The sequence below is a fragment of the Crocodylus siamensis genome, chromosome 3 (genome assembly GCF_052110815.1).
Source record: "Crocodylus siamensis isolate JL-2025a chromosome 3, ASM5211081v1, whole genome shotgun sequence".
Classification (NCBI taxonomy): Eukaryota; Metazoa; Chordata; order Crocodylia; family Crocodylidae; genus Crocodylus; species Crocodylus siamensis.
The window spans coordinates 130,238,684-130,263,388 of NC_143397.1; the positions used below are offsets into that span (position 1 = coordinate 130,238,684).

Genomic DNA, 24,705 nt, shown 5'->3' on the forward strand with positions numbered 1-24,705 from the left:
CGTTTAGCAGTGAGCAGCGCCCCTGAACCCAGGGCCCCTCCGCACCTGCCTAAGCGCCCCGCGGAATCGGGGCGGCGGGGAGAGGGACACATGGCCGGCGACGGGTCTTAGGCCAAGGGCACCTGCCCCTGCTGGATCACACCAGCTGGATGTTCCCTTTCGCTGGACACCGGACTAATGACCGGGGGGAAGGGGTGTCCTGGCCAGAGCAAGCATCCGGAGAACACCAGCCTCGCCTTTCTATAGGGTCAGAGAAAATTAGGATTAGAAGGGACCCCAGATGTCATCTAGTCCCAGCCCCTGCTCAAAGCAGGACGGTCTCCAGCTACATCATCCCAGCCAAGGTTTTGTGTCGCCGGGTCTTAAAAACCTATCTGCCAGCCCCGCCGTTTGGTGCCGCAGATCATCCAAGCAGAGACAAGGGGCACAGACCGGGGCTTAGTCCCCCGCCCAGATGCTTTCACCTCCCCAGCAAAGTCCACGTGCGCTGGCGGGCGGGGGGGCTTGCCCCTCGCAGATCGGGGGAGCCGGAGCGTGGGAGCAGGGCGCTGCGCGGCGGCGCGGGTTAGGGCCCCAGGCACTGCCAGTGCAGAGTACATAACCGATGGTTTAAGGACTCCCGGCTCCCCCCCGCCCTGCCTCGCGGTCACAAGGGGCCGGCGCACATTGGAGAGGTGCCTGATCATTTTCACGGCCCGGCTTGCACCTGTAACTCCAATAATGAAGCCATTTGTTATTTATATTGCTCTGCTCCCTCCGCCCGGGATCTCTAACGATCTGACCCTGGTTTATAGCCCTGCCACCGCCGGAGACTCGCGTGGACTTCCAATCACCGAGCGAGAGAGGCTCGGATCTTTAACTAGGATGAAGCAGCTGCTGGCTCCGTGCAGCCCCCTAACTTGATTAGTCTTTGGACACGTTAGGCAAGCATTAGTGATTGATAATGACGCTAATTAACCCCTTTCCCTTCCAAAACAGCAACCCACTGCCAGCGGGATGCTGCAGACACCGCCTCTGCGCGTAGCTCGCTGCTAGGGGACCAACTCCCTCTTCTCCAGGAGGAACCCCGTCGTGGTCGACCCTCCTCTCAAGAGTTACCACTTGCCAATCGCGAAACAAGAGCCCTTGGGTCAGTGACGGCCAGCTCAGCCGAGAGAGGCAGACACTGTCTGTGCTGCACCACTAACATTTCTCATCACTCGGGTTGGATCCGTCACCTGCTTTGTCACGTTGCCCTGTCCACTAGTCCGAGCTTCACAGCATCCTTTACCTGGCCAGCCTTTGCTGCTTCCCTTCCACTTTGTTTGAAAAAGCATTACACACACACACACATACACACACAGTATGCGTGTGCATCTATCTATATATGTTTATGTGCATGTATACACACACATATACAGATATCAATGTAGATGCTAAGAATCTGCATAAGACTAGATTCTGGCAGGAGAAGGAAAATGTATATGATGGCCCTTTTTTTTTCTTTTTCTTTTTTTGAAACAGAGTATAAGCAAGGAGTCGATTGGCTCCTGCAATCCATTTGGTCAGGGGCCACACCGAAATCTCCTTGAAATTTAAGGATCGTGATAAATGAATATTCCTAGCCAGTGACTAAAATGTATTCAATTAACTAAAAACCTCGTGCACTTCTGAACTGAAGTGGAATCGACTGTAATTGATTTATTTGAAACCAGAGGTTAAGGACTGAATTAGCTAAGTACAACTGGGTATTTCAAGCCACTGACTTCTCAAATGTCAAATCCCTTCTATTTTAAATATTATTTCAGCTGCGGGGCATGGTTGCTCCACCAGTAATATCTCAAATTCTATTCATATTCGATTTTTGGAGGGGTGGGGTATATTCAGATTTCAGGAGGAGGGCGCTGAGGATGCCGACTGGAAAGAGCATTGTGCTACATTGCTAAAAACTGTAGCCATTAACACAGCGTGGCAGGAAGGGTCTACAAGTCGTTAACATTCACCCATTCCTCCTGCTCACAGCTGATCTGGGGGAAATGTATATATATATATACACATTTGTCAGTATATAAAAGCATGCCCTAGAATTTTACTGCTGAACATTGATTACAACGTTAAAAATACATCCAGAGAATGCGCAAGTAATTAGCACGTTTTAATAACAGCATCTTGGTCACAGTAGAAGAGGCCAAAGTGAAGCTAGTATAATTTCCATTATCGCCTGTAAAATCCTTCTTTGGATATAATAATAAAAAGATCTATGCGAATGCATTTCACCTCCGCTTTCTGGTGGGTGTTAGGGGAAGTCAGGGTAGCATAAAGATATTTAAAATACTCCACTCCCGGAATCAAGTGGCTAATTATATTTTTAAAAGGTTATTTATTATGACCTTATAATGTTCTAGCATAAGACTTCTTTATGCATTGCCCAGCATAAAATGATTATATTGGGCACAGGTTTCAAAAAGTAACAAGCTTGTGTAAATCCAGATATGAATGAATGGTATTTAATAAGATTGTTTTCGTTTAGAAATGAGTATTTATGTGGTGCTGTAGAAAGAGCAGCAATGTATTGCTGTTTATGAATGCTATTGTGCCCGAGGTGAGGATCCCACACACAATCTGAGATGCAGCCAAGAAAAACAGCCCAGATAGACAATGCTTCACTTCACCTGCTACAATACTGTGCATTTCATTTATGTCAAGAATATGTACAGTTAGGGTTCATTCACCTCATTATTTTGTTACATCTACTTTACAGTTAACCAGTCTCTCTTGGAAATAATAAATAACTGTTTTAGAAACAATCGCAGCTTTGCATGCTGAAGATCCACTTTTCAATTTTGTATTTAAAAAAAAACACTTTATAAACTGCCTGGCTTTGGAAAATAGAATTTAGACTCCACCACCTCTCTTTCTGCTTGGCAAGATTGATTTTACACTGCCTTCCCTAAGCAGATTACCAAAGCAAAATGAAACATCTTGGGTTTTATCTAATGCTTTGCTTCACCAACCCTACCAAACGTCAAACTGTAGGAGCAAATGTTAATTCTCCTTGCAGATTCATTGTAAACACCGCACTAGTAACCTCCTCAATTTCTGCCTGAGAAGCACACACATGCAGACAGACACACACCAAACCATCAACAACACTTAGAAAGCACAGCCTCAATAAAAACACCTTTACATTTCAAGCCACGTTCGCAATCCTTCTCCTTACATAATATAGTTCAAGAAACATTGACTCCACCTCGTTTGGACCAAAGACAATGAACTGAAAAAGAGTTTGGGTGGTGGGGGGTGTCACATGGTGTTTTATTAAAATAGGTCTCCAATACAGGTTTAATTAGGCTTTCATTTTTTTTAAAAAAGTTTTTAGCAAATTTATTTCAAAAGCAAGGAAGGGGTAAAGATTAAAGATTGCAGCTCCCTTTCTCCTACATAAGGCACCCCTGCAGAAGTCAACCTGTCACAAAACCTGGCCATAAATTTAAAATAATTCATCTTCCACTAGATTTCACCACAGCCCAGAAATCTTGAGGTGATTTTGCTGCCTGGATACTAAGAAGCTTTTCTGTTTTCTAGTCCACATTTTATCAGTAGAACAATGTTCCCCCATCACAAATTTCTGGCTTGCATTTGGTACGGAATGACTATTTTAGCTTTTCAGATAATCTTCTTGAGACAGATTATAACATCTCTCTCAGCTTTTCCCTCCATTAATGCTACTAAACTGTACAAATTTACATGTACAGATAAAAATTTTGTACAGCACATATCTACTTAAATACAAATGAAAATCTAGAGGTCAACATAAATAAAATAAAACTTTATTTTTAAATAAAATTATGTTTTGGATAAAGAAAAGATAGTGTGTCATTTCTTTAGTAGTACAGACAATTTTTTATCCAAAAGAATACATTGTGTTTTATTGTGTCATTTGTCTGAATACAGACTCAGTGGAATATCTAAATGATACCCTGCTCTGAACTCCAAGTTGAAAGTAAGTTTTTATTATACTTGAGGGAAACAATGGGTTCAGCTGCTTATTGCAAGGAGCAATTGTCAAGGGAGAGTTAAACTCAATTACTGTAACCATACTGAATAAAAAATACTGCCAAGAACAAAAATACGCCTGGGTAAAGACAGCCACTGAATAAAAAAATCGACATAAAGCGTATCAAATATTTATTTATCTGGGCAACAAAGGACTATGATACATTGACAGGCATGGAAACTACTGCCAGCACAACTCAATACAATACAACTATAACTGCTTCCAATATGGCCAGTGGAAATACAGGATACCAGGTGGTCCCAAATGTGTGAAGTTCTTTGAAACAAAAAAAGGATAAAAAAAAAATAGAAAGAAAAACTAAACCTTGATCTAAAAGACAATATTAATTTATTGCTCTGATGGCGCTTCCAGAAGGAGGACAATGGATGAAAATATTTTTTTTTCTTTTTGCCACAACACATAAAGGTTGGAAAACCACCAACATCTTTTCTTTCTTTTCTTTAAAAAAAAATCTTGCCAGGGGTCCAACATCACTGATTTTTTTCTTTTTTTTTTCTTTTTCAATGAGAAACTAAATGTCATACTAATTATATATAAAAATTCATGTTTGTTTGAAATTTGTTCAGCTGCTTCATTGTCGCCTTTAACATGCTACAAGAGGGCTAAAAATGATGAATCCCAGAGAAAAAACCCCCAAAAAACCTCTGATATCTAAATAAGTACCATGAACCACATGATGAACTAAGAGGGGAAGATTTAAAACCCACTAAACAAGAGGTAAACGAGATCACCAGATAAATAAAAAAAGGCTTAAAACAGACTCACCATATTTACAATTCCCATTAAATTACACATAAATAAATATATACATACAATGAACACTGATTCCCTTATAGAAGAGCCGTGAATCGTGTTGCAATTAGAAAGTTCAAGTTGGTCGCTTTACCTTGGACAGGAAAGAGTTCTAAAACTGAAGACATGGAACTGCTCTGTGTTTTGTGTTCAAGTTTATTCACAATACTGATAAAAGATCATCAGTCCTTTTTGCCTCGCTTTTGCTGTGGCTTCTGTTGGGGAAGGGGCTCGGGGACAGAGGGGGCGGTGGGAGTTGTATGCTTTTTTGTGTGTCGCTTCTGTCTTGTCATATGGCTACAATCTTACCAGAAGTTTGTGTCAAGGGAGGTGGTGCTTGCAGTCCGATGAGGCTTATAGAATTTTTTTTTAGCGATTATTTTTTGTTGTCGTTTTCATTTCATCTATTTATTTATTTTTCTTTTTAAAAAAAAAGGGTCCTTTTGCTGCTTTTTTGTGTTTCTTATTTCAAAACAAAAAAGTTCGGGGGCTCAAAGAACTTTTTTTGTTGTTGCTGACTCCATGGCCCCCCCCACTCCCCCCTCTGCTCTCTTCTCTCCAAACCTGGGAGTCCCTGGGAGGCTGGTGCGGGAGGGGGAGGGCAGAGCAGTCCTGCGGAGTCAGGAGAGCAGGCCGGGCAGGAGGGCACGGGGGAGGGGTGGCAGGAGATGCCTGGCTGGCTGCTGGCTGCTGGCTGCGGGGAGGGGGAGGAGGTGGAGGGGCTGGATCCTCACTTTCGGTGTTTCTCCTCTTTGTCGCCGCTTTTGGTGCTGCTGTCCGTGTGGCTGTTGGGGTTGTTGCTGAGGTACATTTTGTCCATGGCCTTGAGCGCCTCGGTGAGATAGTTCTGCAGGGCGGTGACGGCCGCGCACACGGCCGGGCTGCCGAAGCCGTGCGAGATGAGGTTGAAGTGGGTCAGGCAGCTCTGGATGCCCGGCTCCAGGATGGGGTTGGGCCGCGAGTTCCCCAGGGGAGATCGGTCCTGAGCCAGCAGGTCGGTGAACTCTTTGCAGATCTGTCTGTGGCACAAATGGAGCAGAGAGGAGAGAGGGAGAGGGAGGAGGGGAAATTAACCGGGAGCAGCAGCGGCACAGCCCAGCCCCCCCGCCCCAGCTCACTGACACACACCGCCTCCCAGCCACCCTCCCCCAAAACTGCGCCCCCCTAAGTGCCACAGGCCCGCCCCCACCCCCAGCATCTACCCGCAGGAGCTCTGGGGTGCAATTGAAGGGCTTGATGTCCCCCCCGCCCCCCTCGGTTTGGGAACAGCAGAGGGGCAAGCTGAATGTGGGGAATCAGAAGAGGTGGTATCTTGTATTAAACCAATTCGATGTTTTGCACAAAAAAATGTCTTTAATCGCAAGCTTCTGGGCACAGCCACCCTTCTTCAGGCAGAGGGAAGGGGGGTGGCACTTTCCCACACAGGCCAGGCTGGCACTAGCCGGAGGCTGGCAGCTTCCCTAGAGGGAAGGGAGGTCCCAGGGCAGGGTGCAGAGGTCACACTGGATACCAGAGGCGCTGCACAAATGGCTGGGAAAACAACAAAAAAAAGAGAGAGAGAGGCTGCCCCTTGAAGCAGAGCCCCGAGGCTGTGCTGAAGCAGTTTGCAGCTTCAGCCCTCTGCTAATGTCTTCCAGCCTTAGCCTGGCTCCCATCCTCTGCCTGGGCCCTCTGGCACCCTGCCCTTTGGTGACATCCCCATTGGTAATTAAGGGCCACTAAACAAGCCTTTTAATTTCCAGCAACTAGAGCAAAACTATCATTTTCTTTTCACGCACCACCTGGAAGCCTAGGCAGCCCCACCAATGACAACCTCCGCTGGCGTTTTAACTGCGGACAGATTGTCGCTGGACATAGATTTGTAATGTCCCTCTAGCCACCCAGTAAGTTAGGAAGTGCTTAGGAGGAAGGAACCGCAGAGGATCTGAATGCATTGAAATCGGTTTTAATGTGCCACTTTTATTTTACCGTCAATAGGAAACCTCCTTTTAGTATGGCAATGGATATGCTCAGCTAAAAAGCTCCAGCAGACATTTCCCTTTACGGAACTCTCTTCCTTCTTTAAATAAACACCCACCCACAGTTTCACAACGACTTGCAAGAAAAGCTGCATGTAAACTCTCTTTAGGAAATACAGCCGGTTAGGCAGTCCCCTCCTCCCCCCGCCCTCCCCCCCCACCCCATGCACATGCAATGATTTTGCACGATTTTGCAAAATCATTCATCAGCACTGGCTAAGTGGCAAGCAAACAAACCAAAAAGGTCTCCCCACCCCTCTGCCCCCAACAGTGTGATGTTCTCTCCAAGTCAGCAAAGGCACCGGCAAGGTAAATGTCTTACTTTGTAGCTAGAAGCATGTTTTTTCTTGTGACTTGCTCGTTTGGATCGGAATGTTGTCGGTTGAGAAATTCAGCTACTGCTTTGGCAGGAAATTCTGTCTCACAAACGTACCCAAAATCTCTAGCTAGATGTACTGCTTCTCCTGGAAAGGAGGGGAGGTGGTGGGGGGGGAACACACCGCTAATCAATATACATAGCGCAAGGGGCAAAATATATTAGCAAAAGCTATTTTGTACTTAGACTTTCTTTTCCAATGCACACTGCACAGAATGCTAATGACACATCTTCTCCTGTTACGAGTTTTCTTTGCTCTGATCTAGGTCAAGGCAAAATGCATGTGTCCAAGAAAATAGTTTAAAGTGAAATCACCGGCATGCATTTGACAGTTTCAATCTGGAGCTAGGCAGGTACAGAACTAAGCTGGATGGCCTATCTACCTGTGTACACACACTGCACGGCTCAGCTTTATAGGCATCAGTTAACTATTTGTTTGAAAAACAGAGATTTACCTTGGATCTCTCTCCATATTCCTTTACAGTGTATCAATGATTAATATTGATCATAACGACTCCTAGAGAGCTTCTAAATAGACTGCATTAAACAGCTAAGTGTTTAAAATTTAACTTGATCGCATATAATTATACCTTCACCCCCAAACGATTAACCATGAGAATTTTAGGGTCATTCCACTGAGTCTGCCTGTTTTGTTGATTTTCAAATCTTTGGTTTTAATTTCCTGAACCAGTTGGTTTTTACTGCAGGGCTTCCTGCCATTAGCTCCAGCTCCGGAAGAACGCATGCGCCAATTAGAGCATCAAAGCCTCAGTCCGGTGAGCTTGTTTCCATAAAATGGAGCGGATCATAAACAATAACAGTACTCCAGAAACTGCCTCATCGCTAGGGGACTCAGGGCCCAAACCATTGTTATATTAGCATCCACAAAAGAGAGAGAGAGAGAGAGGCTATCTTTACCACTTTATCTGGTGATCAACCCTTCTTGCTTCTTTAAGGAAAATTCTTTGCAACCCATTGCATGAACAACAGAACACAGTAAGACACTTTCCGTGTTCATAAATATCACAAATATGAGCCACCACCAAATCCAAACTGCTTGCAAGTTCTTTTCTCTCTGCCCAGTTTTTATTTACAGCAGAGTGGCAATTGTAAGTGTATGCAATTACAGTTGGATGCAATTGTAAAGCCTTTATGAAACAGAAAGACTTATATAGCAGTTTCTTAGGCAGTACAGAAACGATATAGTTGATCATCTAAACCATTTTTTTCCTAATCAAGTGTAGCTTTTAATAAAGCTTTTCACTCCAAGAAAGTCTTTCTCCCAGGACATAATGCAAAGCAAGAACAAAGCTGTCTAGGCCCCTCCAACAAGCAAACCTGAGCATCCTCAAAAAGATTTCCCCTATTTGTCTAAACCCACATAAAAAGGATGTCAAACCCAAAACTAAAGGAAAGGAATGAAAATATAGTTTTGATAGATCCAATCTTTTTTTTTGCAAGCAGCTGTGGCAAAGTAAGCCTTATTTTAAAAATGACTACACCTCTATCAGCTTTCCTCATCTGACTTATGAAAACATGTGAAGTCTGAAGGTGTTAAAAGAAGTTTCACCTTCTCCTCTCAAAGTAAAGTAGAGAAGAAGTATAATAAAGAGAGCGTGTGTTCTGAAAATGAGAACCAAAAGAATGCAACTCCGAGGCTTTCAGGACACCCTTAATTCATGACTTAGGTCAAGGATTCCCAAATTAATTCAGGAAGTAATGGTCACGCATTTCTCCAATGCAGATGTCAGAATAACTTAAATGATTTACTGTTATGTTGTTTAAGGAAGAAAGACACAAAACTGCAAATAGCGGCAGCTCTTTAAAAATTAAAATTGCCTAGTCCTCAGTGTGGGAACGGAGGAACAGGGGAAATTTAAACTGGCTCCTGTAAACTGTCACTCAAATGAATAACACTTATCCACCCCATTTTGCAGTCTTTATTCGAGTTCCTGGCATATTCCTCTGCATCTATTCCTGGCCCCACTGAATAAGGCAGTGGGATATGACCCAGCATGTATCCAATGCAAATACTTTCTAGAGGATGCAATGCTAAGAGCTCAGGATTGTCTTTGAGTCCATTTCAGGTGAAAACAAAAGGCCAAGTTACAAAATGAACATTTTCCTCAGCCCTAAGGATTAGAGAAAATAACGCCTTTCAGACTTCAAACGGGGGGGGGCATTCTATTCACAGGCAAAAGAAAACAACAACCCCCCCCCCTTATTTTTCTGAAGGAGCCTTTCCAATCTTGGAGTCACTTACCCTCCACTAGCGACGTGAGTAAGGTGACATTAGCAGCTTTACGTCTCCCGGCTGGCAGGTTTAATCCTATTTTGTCCAGTTTCTCTCTCAAAGATCTCCCTCCATTTTTAGATTTTGCCCTGTTTCACACACAAAACCACTTAGAAACAAGACTGATAGGAACCAGGTCAGATTTCAGGACCTTTTAAAACCTTCCCCCAAATATATCAGAAGATAATGTTGATGGTGAAGGAAGCTGGATGTGAGGAACAGGCAGGAGGAGGAAACCTGGCAAAGCCGAACCCAATTGGTACCTGCAGATGATATCCTGTGGGTCAAAGGTCTGGAGTGCTGAGTGTTCCCATGTTGTCCAGAGCCCCAATTTAACTCCTAAACAAGCACAGATCTGAGAGCAACACTCCCGGATCTGCTACCTAGGCAATGACCCAAACCATCATGGTTTCCCAGCTCCTGACACCTTCCCAACCCAGGAGAGAAGTTCCTTCCAGCAGCCATGAACTCCAGCCTTGGCCCCAAAGACCAGAGACACCCCTATTTCCAGAGCTTTGCTGGATTGGGCCAAGAAAGGATTCTCCAAACACCTGCCTATCAGCTGTAACCCAGGCAGGGGGAGACCAAAGGTTTTAAATACAAGTGGTGGGGTTCATTCCTCTTGGATTTTCTTCCCTACCCAAGTGCACTTTAACTGCTTGGACAAGAGTATAACAGGAAGGAAGGAAGGACCCCAGTAGACTTCCTGCCTATGGCAGGGGGGCTAGACTCAACAATCTGGTGAGGTCCCTTGCACCCCTAATGTCTATGAAATCTGTGAAGGACGGATGTCCCTTGAATACAGATCCCAAACTTTGTTGTAATAACTGCTGGCAACCAGGGGAAACCTGCGGAAGAGGCGTGGGAGGAAGAGGGCCCTTCCACCTCGTTGACTCCCTGCGGCAAGGGTCCCTCGCCAGCCCAGTGCCCTCCGGGGCCCCAGCCCCGCACAGCTCTGGCACCCTGGCTGCAGGGACACCCGGCCCCTGGCTTCAGCTGCAGGGGTGGGCAGGGGTGGCAGTGCAATGGCGAGGCTGTCACGGCGCTGGGAGCCCCGTCCCCCGCCCGGCCCGGCCCGGCCCTCACCTCCGGAGCACTCCGCCCAGCAGAGACGCGTTGAGGCACTCGGGCGGGGAGAGGCGTCTCTGCACTTCCGCCACCGTGACCTTGTACTTGGAGGTGGAGCTGAGCAGCGAGAGGCGGCCCGGCACGGAGCAGAAGACCTCGTTGGGGTTCACCACCCCGCCGAACAGCGCGTCCTTGTTGATGGGGATGGAGGAGACGGCGTTGGCGTTAGACTTGGACAGGGACACGGGGCCTGCGGAGGAGAAGGGGAGGGGGCAGCAGGGGGGGCAGCGGCGTTAGTGCCCCGGCCGCAGCCCCCGGCCCGCCCGCCCCTTCCCCGCACGGTCCGCGCGGAGCAGGCGCCGGCTCGCAGCCGCCCCCGCGTGGGCTCCGACCGCCCCGCCACAGCCACCTCCGCGGGGCTGGCTCCTGCCATCGCGGGGGGGGGCGGGGCACACACGCTCCAGGCGCGTTTCTCCCCCGCGCCAAACCCGGGCAAGAAATCTAGGAGCAGCCGGGCCCGCCGGCGCCCTTGTTCGTGAAGAAGAGCCATCGAGCTCCCAAAGCAAATCGGCTCGGCTGCCAGCCCCGCACGGTATAAGGCGGGAGAGGGAGGGATTCACAAGGGGATTCGCCCCCAGAATAATCATCATAATAATAATAATGTAATGGCTAACGACACCAACAACAATGATAACAACGCTAATAATAATAACACCACTAACGAGGACGGTCATAATGGCAACAATGATGATTTTTATTCTTACCGCTGATATTATTCAGCATAAAGGGGAATGATGGCCACACTAATGATGACAGTGATAGCAATGATGATGGTGGTAATGATAGCAACAATACCAGTGCCCATGGTAACAACAGTACTGCTACTGCTAAATAGTGACAAGAGTAGCATTTGTACCAATAGCATTAGTAGTAGTAGCATTCCTATCAGTTTTGTAGCATCAGTATCAATAGGAGTATATTAGTAGCTCTAGTATCAATAGTAGCATTAGTATCAATAGGAACTTATTGGTACCTTTAGTATCAATAGTAACAAAGCTGATAGGAATGCTACTAATAACAGCAACAATACTGATACCAACGCTACTAATAATATAATACCACAAACAACAACAGTACTAATAGTAACAGCAATACTAATGAGAGCCCAGCAAGCTGCCTCTGAATCCAGCTCCTAAAGGCTAAGCTGGCGTGTGCAGTGCAGCCGGCTCTAATGTTTTCAGCCTAGAAGTTTGGACGTGAGAAATGCCTAATACACAGGGAGGCAGCCCTCACCCAGAGAGCAAGCTCAATGAGCAAATGGCAGAGCCTTTCTTGGGAAGAGATACCCCACCCCCCCAACAAAAAATCCGGCTGATTCGCGGGCTCAGCCACACACACACACACAGCGACCTATATATATATATAACATAAATAAAATAATCGAGCCCCAGCAGTCAAGCAGAGGCTATTGCTGGAATTGATTCAGAGCCACCCCAAAAGTGCGGTGAGCCCTGGCGGCTCCCACCAGATGTAAGCAGCACTGCAATCCGCCCAGCTGGTTTTGCATGCAATGTACGTTGCATCCCTGTTCCACGCGGGTGCATTAAAAAAGGGTTATTCTCCCCCTGTTTTGTTGCCCGGGCTCCCCGCCCCCCATATGTAGCTTGGTGGGGATAGCCCAAGCCTATGGCAGGGGTGGGAGGGGGGTTAGATTTTGGATAGATCACTTGTGACATTAATAGCTCTGGGGAGGCTAATAGAGACAATAGGAGTTAAACGAACTCTTGAGATTACTAATAAAAGAGCCAATTATCATGTCGACTTGGAAAGAGCATCTCTTAAGATTTATCCCTTGCACATCTAATTTGACGTGACAAAGGCTTCACAGACAGAAAAAAAAATTGAAACTTTAAACTAGCCTACTGTATAGCGAGTGGGGTTAAGAAGGGAGAACGGCTTTCTCCAGCATCTCGCTCTGATGGGGCAGAGACTCCCCAGACACCGCAGTGTTGCCAAGAGAAGTCCGGCATGCCACTGCTCGGAGCCCTCCATCCAGCGAGTGCTGCTCCACCACCTCCCGTGCAAACCAATCACTTGCCACCTCGCCACCAAGAACCGCCTTTTGCAAACTAGCCCGAACGCGATTTTCGAAATCCTTAGGTCATTTGAAGGAAGATCTGAGCGAAACCACCAGCTAAATCTGACACAATTAGCAACCGGTTTCCAAGCACTGAGGAACCTCCCCCCTCCCCACCCAAAGCTTCCCAGAGATCACACTATAAAGAACTCCACGCCTTTGCTACGAAGCCATCTACCATTTTATTTTCCTTCATCCTCGTGATTAAAAGGAGGCAAACTGTTCCGTACTATTGCAGAGCCCTTGCCATCCATTAAATAACGTCACTCAGCCAGACAAATTGGTGGAAGCACAAAACAGAAATGCATTAGGACGCACTCGAAAAAAAAACCCACACAAAAAACCCACCCTGATCTGATTTTCTCCATCAAACGATAGCACTTTCTTGCAAAACCTGCTCCTACACAGAAGGCTGAGTTCAAGCCCGGCTGATCTATTTTATTTTCTATGCACAGCCTTTAGTAAATGATATTGGGGGGGGGGGAAGGAGGAGGGGAAGGAGCTTTGCAAATTCTCCCTTCAATAGTACCCAGCTTGTGAGGACATGCTCGGAATGCGAAAGGAAATGGCTTACCTTTCTTAATTACAGTTTGATCTGGGATGTTAATACCCGGGTCTTCTACATGCTGCAACAAAAGGAATACAGAGGGGTGTCAATGGAGAGTCATCACAAAAGGGAACCGAGCTTAGGAAGGCTTGGGGTGTGCTACAAGTTACATTTTCTCTCCCCTCCAACGACGTGAAAAACAAATTCATGTCGGATTTTTTTTTCCAAAGGTGGTGGGGGAGCAGAAGGGAGAGTTGGAGGGTTTTAAATAAAAGCAGACCTAGATCCCTTTCCCTTTCTCTCCCTCCCGAAATCAAAACACCTGGGCTTCTCCCAAAGGACCCTGAAATGCAAGTCACCCCGCAGGGTTTTTTTCTCTTTGCACTTCCAAGCCTCCCCACCCCACACACACACACACAAAAAGCCTGCAGATATTCTAGCAAGAGGCGAGCCTGCTCTGCCTGCCTGCCGCAGCCAGGGCACGGGGAAACAACAATGGAAGCCAGCGGGAGAAACAGAGGGAGCAATGGAAAAAAAATCATCATCATCATCCTGCACACATACACAGGAGGGAGGGAGCCCGAAAAGGAGGAAAGGCATTTGCAACACTTTCCCTATAGCCAGGGCAGGACAACCCGAAAGTGCCTCCCGCTTTTACTATTGTCCAGTGTCAGGGCTCGCGGTGCCTTTTGCAGCTGGATCGTGTGTGCTAGAGCCACGACGTGATTAGAAAGTAAAATGAAATCATGTTTTCTAATTCCAAAAAAAAAAAAAAAAAGCCAACAACAACAACAACTGACAGGCAATATAATGTCTGGCTGTGTTTACAAATTAACACCAGTGCTGCTGAGATACAAGATTTCGCAATGGTTACAAAACCCAGGCATTACCATTTAAAAAACTATTACTTCCTTCTTTAGTCTTTGTCCAACAATAATACTGATTCTAACATTTTCCATTCTGTCTTGGATTTATGCTCCTGTTAATTGTGCCTGATCTCAATGATTCCGGGTGGATGGTACTAAGTTGCTTTATTACAGGTTTTATTATACTCAATGCTCTCATTTGTAACTTGCCTAAAGTGCTTCTGGATTTAAGTATAATTAAATTGAGAAATGTTCAGAAATGACTACTGCTGCAGTTCTTGTGTTTTAACTATATGGGGAAATATGATCCCTTTATGCATGCACCCTAAACCCATAAAGTAAATGTAGTGTGGCATAATACTTTTATTTGTGTTATTTCTACATATATTCCATACACGGAGGACTGTTAAGTTTAAAATCCCACAGAGATATTTACGATTAAATAATTTTCACCATCGACTTGATTTTCTTAAATATTTACCAATCCTTTTTATTAAAGGTTAACTTCTGCAGCAGCAAGACAAGAGGGGAAAAAAACATTTTTTCCTGACTCTCATCCCCTTAGAGAACTATATTAGTCCACCCGAATAAAGTCTTAAAAGATGCAAAAATACTCTTAGAAGATGCATTTATTTCTCGTTTTATCCTTTATCCCTGCATCCTGCTGATTCAGTTTTACAGACGGAAAGGATTTAAACCAGATGCCTTTTGGTTTTCACGATGTATAGCACTGATAATAATTCATGAATCCTTATGAATTATTATCAAACGATTTGTACTTAAAATATCTGGAAAGAGCCCCCACGCGTACTTCACCTTCCAGCTTAACCAAACAGGATTGCAAAAAAATATTTCAGGTCAGGCTTTTCTAGCCACGGCCCTTGCAGTGAACAAATTGGTTTTTTCTAAATCTTCCCTTCCTTTCCTTCCTTTCAAGTAAAAAATATCGATCTGTTCTTAAAAGATCCAAATTGCTTACTAAATCCTCGGCTTTAGGAAATGCACCCGTTTACCCCAAAACTGCTTAACCAGAAACTAGCAATTTTCTGTGGTTAATTTAGCCAGATGAGAGCTGCAATAAATTCACTATTTTCCGGAAGTATAATCTACCAAAGAAAGAAAAAAGGTTTCAAAATGACCAAATTAAAAAAAAAAGAAAAAGAAATAGGTAAGTTCATCTGAACATTATCCTGGCAACATGAAACTGTAATCATTAAACTGTCAGCGGATATATTGTTGTAATATTTGATCCTGTAATTTGGGATGGCATTTTAACAAAAATCACATCCAGATCCCATCAGACTCCCTCCCCTCTCCTGCAAGTAAATGCGGCCGGAGTGGGAGCGCTGTGAGCCTTAATAAATTTATTGGCATGTTCTAATTCCATTTTCAGGGAGAAACCCAGGAACAGGAACTTTGATCACAAACAGTTGTTGCCATTAGGTTGCATCAGGTCCTTCCCGGGGAAACAATGGCCTTTTTCTGGCTTTGTAAATAGCCAGTGTGCTAATGTCATGCTTAATTAGCAATCATTTCGAACTGTACTTATTGATAACAGAATTAGACCTCCAAATAATGTATTATCCAATAGGCTGCAAACATTTAATTTAATGGTGGGGGTGGGGGGAAGCAGAGCTGCAGAGAATTTGATAACCTATAGCTAATGATTTATGAGGTCACCCTTAGCACGCCTGCTAAAAGAAGGAGGCAGCATTTTAATATACCTCTCCTCCGATCTGTCACTTAATTCCTTCAGAGGAGAGGATCCTCTTACAACTTTAGACGTCATTAGCCTAGATGCCAATTCTGTAATCAGTGGGAACTGATTTCCACCCCCACCCCCTTCTTCTGCCACTTTCACCCACTTTTATTTCATCCGGGGAAGTAATGTTTGCCTCTCCATTTGACCAGCTCTTACATTTCAGGCAAATGTGTGTGCTTGTATGGTAATGGGGGGTTTCCCTTCCCTTTCCCCAAGGCGGTGCGAAATCCCCAATGCAAGGCCCCGCGGTGGTATTAGCTATTCTTCCAATCCTAGCAGCTTATTGTCACGGCAAAGGCCGAGATGGTTGGGGATGACAGTAAGGTGATTTATTCCGAGGGGGGTGGACAGGGTGGTGCGGGGCCCGGGCGACCCATTGTTCTCCGTGGGGCCCGGGCTCTGTGGTTGAAATTGGCTCCTGAGGGTGACAATGGCTTTGCCACCCGGCCTTGGGGATGGCACTCACCCCCGAGCAGGGGTGGGGTGTGGGGTGGGGGGTGCTGATCGCGTGTGCCAAGCGGGCTCCTTACCGGCACGTCTTCTATAGCGTGAGGTATGGAGTGGATGGGGATGTCTCCTAGTCCTGAGCTGAGCCCGTGCGGGCCGTGCAGTAGATCCTCGTGCCGCCGGTAATCCCTTCGAGGGTCCAGGCCGGAGAGCTGGTGCGGTAACCCCCGGTGCGTGTGCAAGAGCCCCGTCTCCTGGCTTTGTCTCTGTCCTGGCCAGCCCGGGTGCTGGGGCTGCGGCTGGGCATGCAGGGGGTTGAGGCTATAGGGGTCGTTAACGTGGGAGTACGGATCTTGAGACTGCGGGTAGATGGGCTGGTACGGGGGAGGGAAGTAGGGGGGCTGGAAGTCAGCGTTGGGGGTGTGCGAGAGCGGAGGGGCGCTGGTGTACGGGGACTGCCCCACAGTCCCCAGCTGGGGCAGCCGCGCCGTCCCGTTGCTGGTGCCGTCGTGACGGTCCTGGGCAGGCAGTGGGGGAGGAAACAAGAGGAGAGAAACAAAGATGTCATCCAGCTGCGGGCGGACACGCGGGCCGGGCAGTTGCACCCCCACCCCCCCACCCCCAGCTCCCGGCCGAGCCCTATCCCCAGGACAGAAGGACCGGGGAGGCTTTGCAGGCAAATAACCTCAACCCCAAAAGGCCCCGATCCCGGGGCTCTGCCTCCCACCCCCTGCTCTGACACCGCCGGAGGGGACGGGGCTGTCCCGACAATCGCTCCGATAAAACCAGAATCCGAATCCAACCCAGAGGCTGCAGTAAAAAATATATGTATTATAATAATGCAAAAATCAAGCGATTTTAATCCTGCCACCACCGACACGGATCTCCCCGGCTTTAAATGCAACTAAACCAATATTATGGTTCAGCTTATCGCCCGGGCATCTAAGCAAAACACGGGGGAAAGCAAAGCCCACTGCCATTTTGTGGCTATTTCTAACGTGGAAACACGTCGAAATTGCTTCGAGGAAGCCAATCATTTCCAGCATAAGTTTTTTTTCCCCCCTCTCTGTGGACGCGATCGGATGCAAAGACGCTGTATCAGGGGGGCTGGGTTTTGGAGAGAGGGGGTGTAAGGGTGAGGGGGGAGCAGCCAAAAGATGCAGGGTGCAAAAAAAAAATTAAATCAATATCTCTCTGTATTTGAGTGGAGGTGGAAAGCGAGGAATAGAAACAAAGCCAAAGGCTGCCAGGGGGGGAAATAATAAGGTGGGGGGGGGCGACCAAAACAGAATATCTCGAAGCAGGCAGCTGGAGAAATATAAACAACAGTAAAAATGGAGGCACATTATTTAGCCGGGTTTTAATTGGAAATGGGGAGTTACACTGAGTAGCCCATAGGTATGTCTAGGGCGCAGGCATCGCTCCCGGAGACGCGGAGGCGGCTCTCGTGAAATGCCCGGCATCAGAAGGGGTGAGCCCGGACAAAAAAAGAGAGAGAGAGAGAGAGGCAGGAAAAGAAGAAATAGCGCAAATCAACCCATGGAAAGGGAAAGGGGGAGGAAATTAGCCGGGCATGGTACTAACAAGCCTTTTGTAGTTCACTTGAAGCAGCCCGGAGGGGGGGAGGTGGAGGAAGAAAATTATAACTGAATTAAATTAATAATCATCATCATCTTCATAAGGAAGGGAGGAAATTCCCCGTAGGAAACCGGGGTGTGAAACCCAAAGTATCATCATCAACAATAACAATAAGAAGGGGGGGGAGAGAGAGAGAGGTGGGGGGGGGAAGCAAGCAAACAAGACACATCACAAGCCTGAGATAGAAGAGTGAAGCAACTCACCATCGCTGAAAAACTGTGTACTAACATCTGCGAAGCGGCTGGGGGGTAACAAGCCGGGGGAGAAAAACCACGGAGGAGAAGTGCCCCCCTTGTGCGCGCACACACACACACACTCACTCTCACACGCGCTCTCGCACAAAAAAAGAGGAGCCCGGCTCTAGACTCTGCCTACGAGCCCGCACCGCCAGGACCTCTCGTGCGGCGAGGCAGCGCCACGATAATCCATCAGAACTTGCACCAGGTCCTGATGCCCTTCATGTGCGGCTGCAAAGGCGATCTCTAGGCTGTCCTGAGAGGAGGAGGAGGAGGAGGAGGAGGAGGATCAAAGTTTATTAGTCTTTTTTTTTTTTTGGTGTGTGTGTGCTTGTTTCTGAATCCTTTTTTTTTCTTTTTTCTTTTCTTTTTCCTCCCTCTCTCTGGCTCCTTTCCTCCTTCTTGGACTTAGCTGCTGCTCCACTTGAGCTCCTAATAGCCGCGATGTGCCGCTGCCTTCCTCCAGCCTCCTAATAGCAGATATTCATGACTATTAATATTACACGAATACTTAATAAGGGAAGAATGGCTGGAAATCGAGCGTGAAGCGAGGAAGCAACTCAAGGCAGAGCCTGTTCTAAATGACGTCCATTGAATGAAGAATCAGTGTGTCTAATCAGAGAGGGGGGAGAGAAAGAGAGAGAGAGAGAGAGAGAGAGGGAGAGGGAGACAAAAAAGGGAGAGGGAGCGAGCGCGAGAGAGGGGACATGCCGCCGCGTCTGACGAATCACAGGGAAGGGGCAACATTTTAAAAGGTTGCAGGGCATGCAAAAGTGAAAGAGAAAGAGGCTCCGGGAGAGGCAGAGGGTGGGAAGCAGCGAGCCAGGCAGGCAGGGCGCAGGGGGAGGGAGAGGGGGGAGGGAGGGAGGAGCCCCCCCGGCCCCGAGCTGCCCTGCCCCCCTCCCCCCCAAGCAGGGGCGCACCTCGGGCCGCGGCGAGTAGCCCTCCTCGAAGGGCAGCGGCAGCAGGGCCTTGGCAGGCCGGGCCTTGCAGCAGTCTTTCGGCTGCTGGGGCCGCTCGCCCTCCATGGCTCGACGGCTGCGGGCGGGCCGGAGCCGGAGCCGGAGCCGAGCCGCTGCCCCCGGGCGCCCGCGAGGCGCTCCGCGCTGCTGCCGGGACCGAGAGGCGGCGACGCGAGGCGCTCCCCGCTCCGGCCCAACCCGTCCGACTGGCTGCGCCAGTCCCGCGCGGCACCTCCCTGCCGGCTGCCGGGCCGCCACCCCCGGCCCCGCCGCCCGCAGCCTCCCGCACCTGGGCGCCCGCGCCCGCCCCGACTCCCGGCTGCCGGGGGGCTCTCCCAAGCTGGCGGGGACGCGGGCAACTCGCGGGCACACGTAACAGCAGTGATGCGGAAAACGCCTCAGACAACTACAGGAATTTTTTTTTTGAAATTCTCAGCCCCGAGCACCCGCCGCCGCCCCGCACAGCAGCAGTGCCAGCCCCGGCGAGAAAACCCGCTCCCCCCGGCCGGCGGGACGCGCGCATCCGAGCCGGCGCTGCAAGCATCGGGCCCGCGCGGAGTCCCCGCCTCGGTGGCCCAGGCTGCGGCGCGCCAGCTCCTGCTTGCAGCCCCGCGTCCAGATGCTGGCGGGCACCAACCGGGCACACGCACAGCCCGCAATTATCCCCGCTGCGGAGTGGATGCTTTGTTTTGCTCCAGTTCAGTTTAGGTGTGCGTACCTCTCTCTCTTTTTCTCTCTCTATATGTATATGCATGTTTATGTGTATATACACATGCAGATATAATGAATACACACATACAATATATAACTACACATAATACATATGCGCATAAAATATATACACGTTTGCATATAATATATAAATAGATGTGCATAGATGCATATACATATATAAATACACATACATATATGCACATCTATGTATCTACATATACACATGCACAGGTGCCTATATACACATGTACATATGCATACATGTACCTCCTTATATATTTGTATGCGCATGTCCATATATAAATGTACACATATACATACATATAATTGTACCAACATATATACATATTTATATGCACATATACACATGAATCTACATATACATATGTATGCACAATACACGTGCACATATATAAATGTACTTATATACATATGTATACACACATATATGCACATGTACATATTTATACATACACAACACATATATATACACGTACATTATATATATATAAATATACCTACATATATACATATATACACATGTACCTATATAACTGTACCCACATATAAACACACACATATATACACATGTTCATATTATATAAAATATAGACACACACACCCCCCCCTCTATATACTAACCCGGTGTTAGGGGGATTTTTCGCTTCAAACCCGTTGAGCCAGAGCCCGCTGGCCAGAGGTAGGCGGCTGCGGAGCGCTTCGCTGCTCGTGCCGCCCGGGCCCGCGGATGCCCGTGGCCGGGAGAGGGCACCCGGGACGCCCCTCTCGCCCCTTTGTCTGCCCTGTCCCAGCCAGCCCGACGCGGGGGGTGGCACCGGCCGGCTGCCAGCTGCCCGGGCGCTGCCCCGCGACACCTCCGCGTCCTCCCGCGGAGCGTGCCCAGGCTCCCAGCAGAGGTCCTGGGCGGGCGCGCGCCCCGCACCCCGCGGCGGGAGCCGAGCGAGGCTGCGGGCAGCCCGTCGTGGCGGGGCGGGCGCCGTCGGGCGGGCGCTTACCTCGCACTCCTCATACTTGATGTTATCCGTCAGCTTCCAGAGCATTTTCATGGGGCGGCGGGAGGGCGCGGGGCTGCGGCGGCCGCGGAGCCCGGGCGCGGTGCGGAGCGGGGCGGTGCGGGGCGCGGCGCGGGCTCGCCGTGCGCGCTCGGAGATCTCCCTCTAATGGCAGAAAGTTTTCCCTGTGCCGGCGCGGCGGCGGCAGCCCCGGCGCCTCATTAGCATAGCAACAATAGTCCAATTGCTCTGCAGCGCAACAACCTGCAGCGATGGACACAGGTATAAAGGGGCCCGCGAGCCCCGGGTGCCACGGGCCCGCCCCGCGCCGCTCCTGGGCACCGGCGGGGGGAGCCCGGGCCAGCGAATCTCAGGGCTGCTGGGACGAGCTGAGCTCGGGGCTGGGGATGAGGCTCGGAGCCCCGCCATGCCCCCAGCCCCGCTCAGGCAGAGAGGCGGGCCGGCCGGCTGTGCCACTCCGGGGGGGGGCACGGATGCTGCGCGCAGCGCTGGAAAGGCGGCGCCCAGCGCCCCCCACCCCGCCTTCCAGCCTGCTCGTGCCACGGTTGTGGCCCGGTGGCTCTCGCCCGCCTGCGCGGACACCGGCTGGAGCGAGGGGAAGCGAGGATGCGGGGGCACGCAAGAGCGCGGGGGGCAGCCAAAGGCTGCGATTCAGACCCGAGAGCCGGCCGGCCGGGCGAGCACGGGGCATGCATTGCACGCCTTGCGTCTGCAGCCCTTGCCTCACTCCTCACTCCAGCCTCCTTCATGATCCCGACCCCCTGGCAGCCGGGCTCGCGTCGGGGCTCCCCCCTGATCAGCTAGCCCTGCTCCACCCGGCTAGCCCCAGATCCAACCCACTTCCAAGCGCCCTGGGGGTGCTTCCTGCTCTGATTTCCCCGAGATCAAGGGGCCTATGCCAAGCCGGATCCAGCCTAGGGAAGGGGAGCCTGTGCCCACCTCGCCGTGGCAGCCCTGAGGCCTGGCCGGCGCAGGTAGATCCAATGGCAACCCCGTCCGGAGTCACTGGAGGGCTCCGCCGCACGGTTTCCACCTCCACAGCTCCCAGCTGCAGGGATGGGGCACCGCCGCCCCGGGCCTGGGCACAGGCAGGGGCGGTCTCAGCCCTGCCAGCCTCCGACCTGTGGCTCTGATCTCCCCGGCAACTGGTCGTGGGGGAAAAGGGCGAGATCTGAAGCCTGTGCCCCTCTGCCCCCCGGGCTGGGCCCTGCCTGTGCCCCCTTTGCCCCCCCCCCCCCGGCGCCAGCCAACACGTGCTGGCAGCTTGGCCCCCAAGGGCTGCTCAGCCGGCCGTTTCCAAAGCAGGGGCTGGGACAGAAATGCAGCCACGGACAGGGCAGGGCCAGGCCAGGGAGCGGGCGGGCATCTCGGCCCCCGGATCCCGGTGCTGGCCGAGTCGGCGGAACAACCGCGGGGTCCGGGTCTCGCCGCCTCCCCCCGCCTTGGTTGCACCGATTTATACGCGGGGCTGGAGGGGCCTTGGCTAAGAGGCAAAGGCGACACGGAGAGCGCGGGCTTGAAAGCGGGAGTAGAAATGAATTCGATTCAAAATAATACGAATCCTTCTCCGGGATCCCCTGGACCTGACCCCGGCGGAGGGGGAACCCCCATCCTTTCTTCCCGGCCCAGCGGCTGGTGCCATCGGGGAGAGCGAGCTCCCAAGTTTTTACAGAACTCCGGATCTGCAAGGAAACTAAGCGCGGGGCCGCCGGCCTGGCCCAGCCCAGCCGGCCGCGGCGGCTCTGCCGGATGGGATGCAAATCGCGGCCCAGACGCCCCGTGTTTGGGGGAGGATGTCCTGGCCGGGCCGCAGCGCGGAATAGCAGCGGGCAGACGGCGGGGCTCCACGTGGGTGCTGGGCCCCGGGCCTCCCTCCCGCGAAGTCAAGGCAGCCGCCTGCTGGTCCCCTGGCAAGCAGGGCCGGGCCGGCGGAGGGGAGCCCGGGACGTTGAACTGGCGATCCGGGGCAGGAGAGGATCACGCCCGGCGATCAGGCGGCGATCACTGCCCCCTGCCCTCCCAGCGCGTGGGAGGGCACACGCACGCACACACACACACGCAGCTGGAGAGTGCCGAGCCCCCGCGCTGGGACTTCAATGCCTCCCGGGGCTCTTCTTCCAGGGCCCCTGGCTCTTCCCCAGGCAGCGCGGCCCGGGGCTGGGGAAGTCCCAGGCACAGGCGTGTGCACCTCGGGGGAGCCCGGAGCCGACCCCTCCGGCCTGGCTTTCTCCTCTGCCACCTGTTGATCGCACATCCTGGGCCGCCGCCTCCGCCATCTGGCAGCTCGCAGCGCAAGGGGCTGCCTTGTGGGGTGCCCCCCGCCCCGGGGAGCAGCACTTCCCAGCCCCCAGGGCAGGACCTGGGGGCATGCCCCCCTCTCCCTGCGCGGCCTCGGCCCAGCGCTGCGCTTTTACCTGCCAGTCGCCCATTTTGGCGAGGATTGACATTGCGGCGGCGGGCTCCTGCTGGCAAGGTCCCGGCTGGTCATGGACCGCGGGGGGATCCGCCTGCTGCTCCCTGCGATCTCTTTAGGCAAAGCCCTGCTCTTACCTGCCTGCAGCCGCGCTCACCTGGTCCTAAAGAGCTGGGAGCTACCTGCCCCCGCGCCTGCGCGCTGCGCCGCCCCGAGCTCACTCCCAGCCGGCCCGGGGAGCTTTGAGCCGGGCCCTCGCACCCGCCGCCCTGCACCCAAGGGTGTCCCCGGCCCCCACAGGGGCGCCCCCGCTCTCCAGCCACCGGGGCGTGCTTGGAGCCTTGCACTGCCCCGGGCTGGCAGTGGGGTGAGGAAGAGGAGGCCGGGGGTGTCTGGGTCCCCATGAGCGGGGGGGGGGGGGGCTGCGCATCTCCCCGCCTGCAAGGAGCTGCCTTGCACCGTGTTGGGCCCAGTGCTCCTTGCATCGCCCGCAGGCCGGATCGGGCCCCCCAAGCCCCCCCGGCTCAGGCGGAGGGGGGCTGGCAGGGCGCGCAGGGTGTCTCCCCCGGGGGGCGAGGGGCGGCGGGCCATTCGTTGTCGGGGAGGGCGGAGGCGGCGAGGAGGGGAGCACAGCGCCCTGGGCGTCCCCTCGCCTGGATTTGGCCCTGCCCGGGGGAAGGGGGCGGCTCGCCCGGCGCGCTGGGGACTCTGCCATCGGAGCGGCGCTGGGGAGACGGGACTTTTTGTTTGCCGTGATTTATCCAGGGGGATTCCTCGCGGCCGCTCCCCCGGGGGCAGCGCCTCAGTCCCCGGCTCCGAAGCAGCCTGGCCGCGGGACCGCTTCCTCCGCCGCTCTGGCTTCCGTGAAGAGCTGCGGAGAAGAGTGGAGCTGGGCTGGGGGGGGAGAGCAAAGCCCTCTGTCCTGAGCTCGCTCGTGGGCAGGTTGGCAGAAAACAAACGCCGAGTCGAGGGGGAGTCCTTTGCAAACCATTAGCATACCCAGGGCGGTGGGGGAGCCTGTGCTGTAGCCCCCAAGGGGCCCATGGTGACTGAATCACGACCCAGGCAACCCGCAGAGCAGCTCCCCTGTCCCGTGGCCGGGGCTAGGGCGGGTGATGGGGGACTCCGCCGAGCCTCCATCTCCGCAGGCCCCGCGCTCCCCGCACCTGGGCCGTGACCTGTTGCTGGCGGGAGAGGAGAGGAGAGGAGAGGAGAGGAGGGGCCGGGAGCGAGCAGCGAGCCGTGAAATGAGCGCTTCACACCCGATCTTCCAGCGCTCGCCGAGGTGATACAGTGGGCTTCAAATTACACCCATTAGCGGGGCGGCGGGAATCCGTGGCGACCC

At 51.4% G+C, this 24,705-nt stretch overlaps 1 protein-coding gene across 5 annotated transcripts; it reads right to left on the reverse strand.

The window, feature by feature from the left end:
• Positions 1 to 3,793: 3,793 nt before the first annotated feature.
• Positions 3,794 to 23,519, reverse strand: TFAP2A (transcription factor AP-2 alpha). 5 transcript variants are annotated; one of them, XM_090039178.1, is made up of 7 exons: positions 23,362 to 23,519; positions 16,447 to 16,881; positions 13,316 to 13,367; positions 10,623 to 10,854; positions 9,507 to 9,625; positions 7,190 to 7,331; positions 3,794 to 5,868 (listed from the first exon to the last, which is right to left on the reverse strand). In XM_090039178.1, exons 1-7 carry the CDS (start codon positions 23,392 to 23,394, stop codon positions 5,580 to 5,582), a joined length of 1,302 nt encoding a protein of 433 aa, XP_089895304.1. In that variant the 5' UTR covers positions 23,395 to 23,519; the 3' UTR covers positions 3,794 to 5,579. The 5 variants fall into 5 exon arrangements, with proteins under 5 accessions (XP_089895304.1, XP_089895303.1, XP_089895302.1 ...); XM_090039177.1 differs by lacking the exon at positions 23,362 to 23,519 and adding an exon at positions 20,930 to 22,104; XM_090039176.1 differs by lacking the exon at positions 23,362 to 23,519 and adding an exon at positions 19,161 to 20,471.
• Positions 23,520 to 24,705: the final 1,186 nt, after the last annotated feature.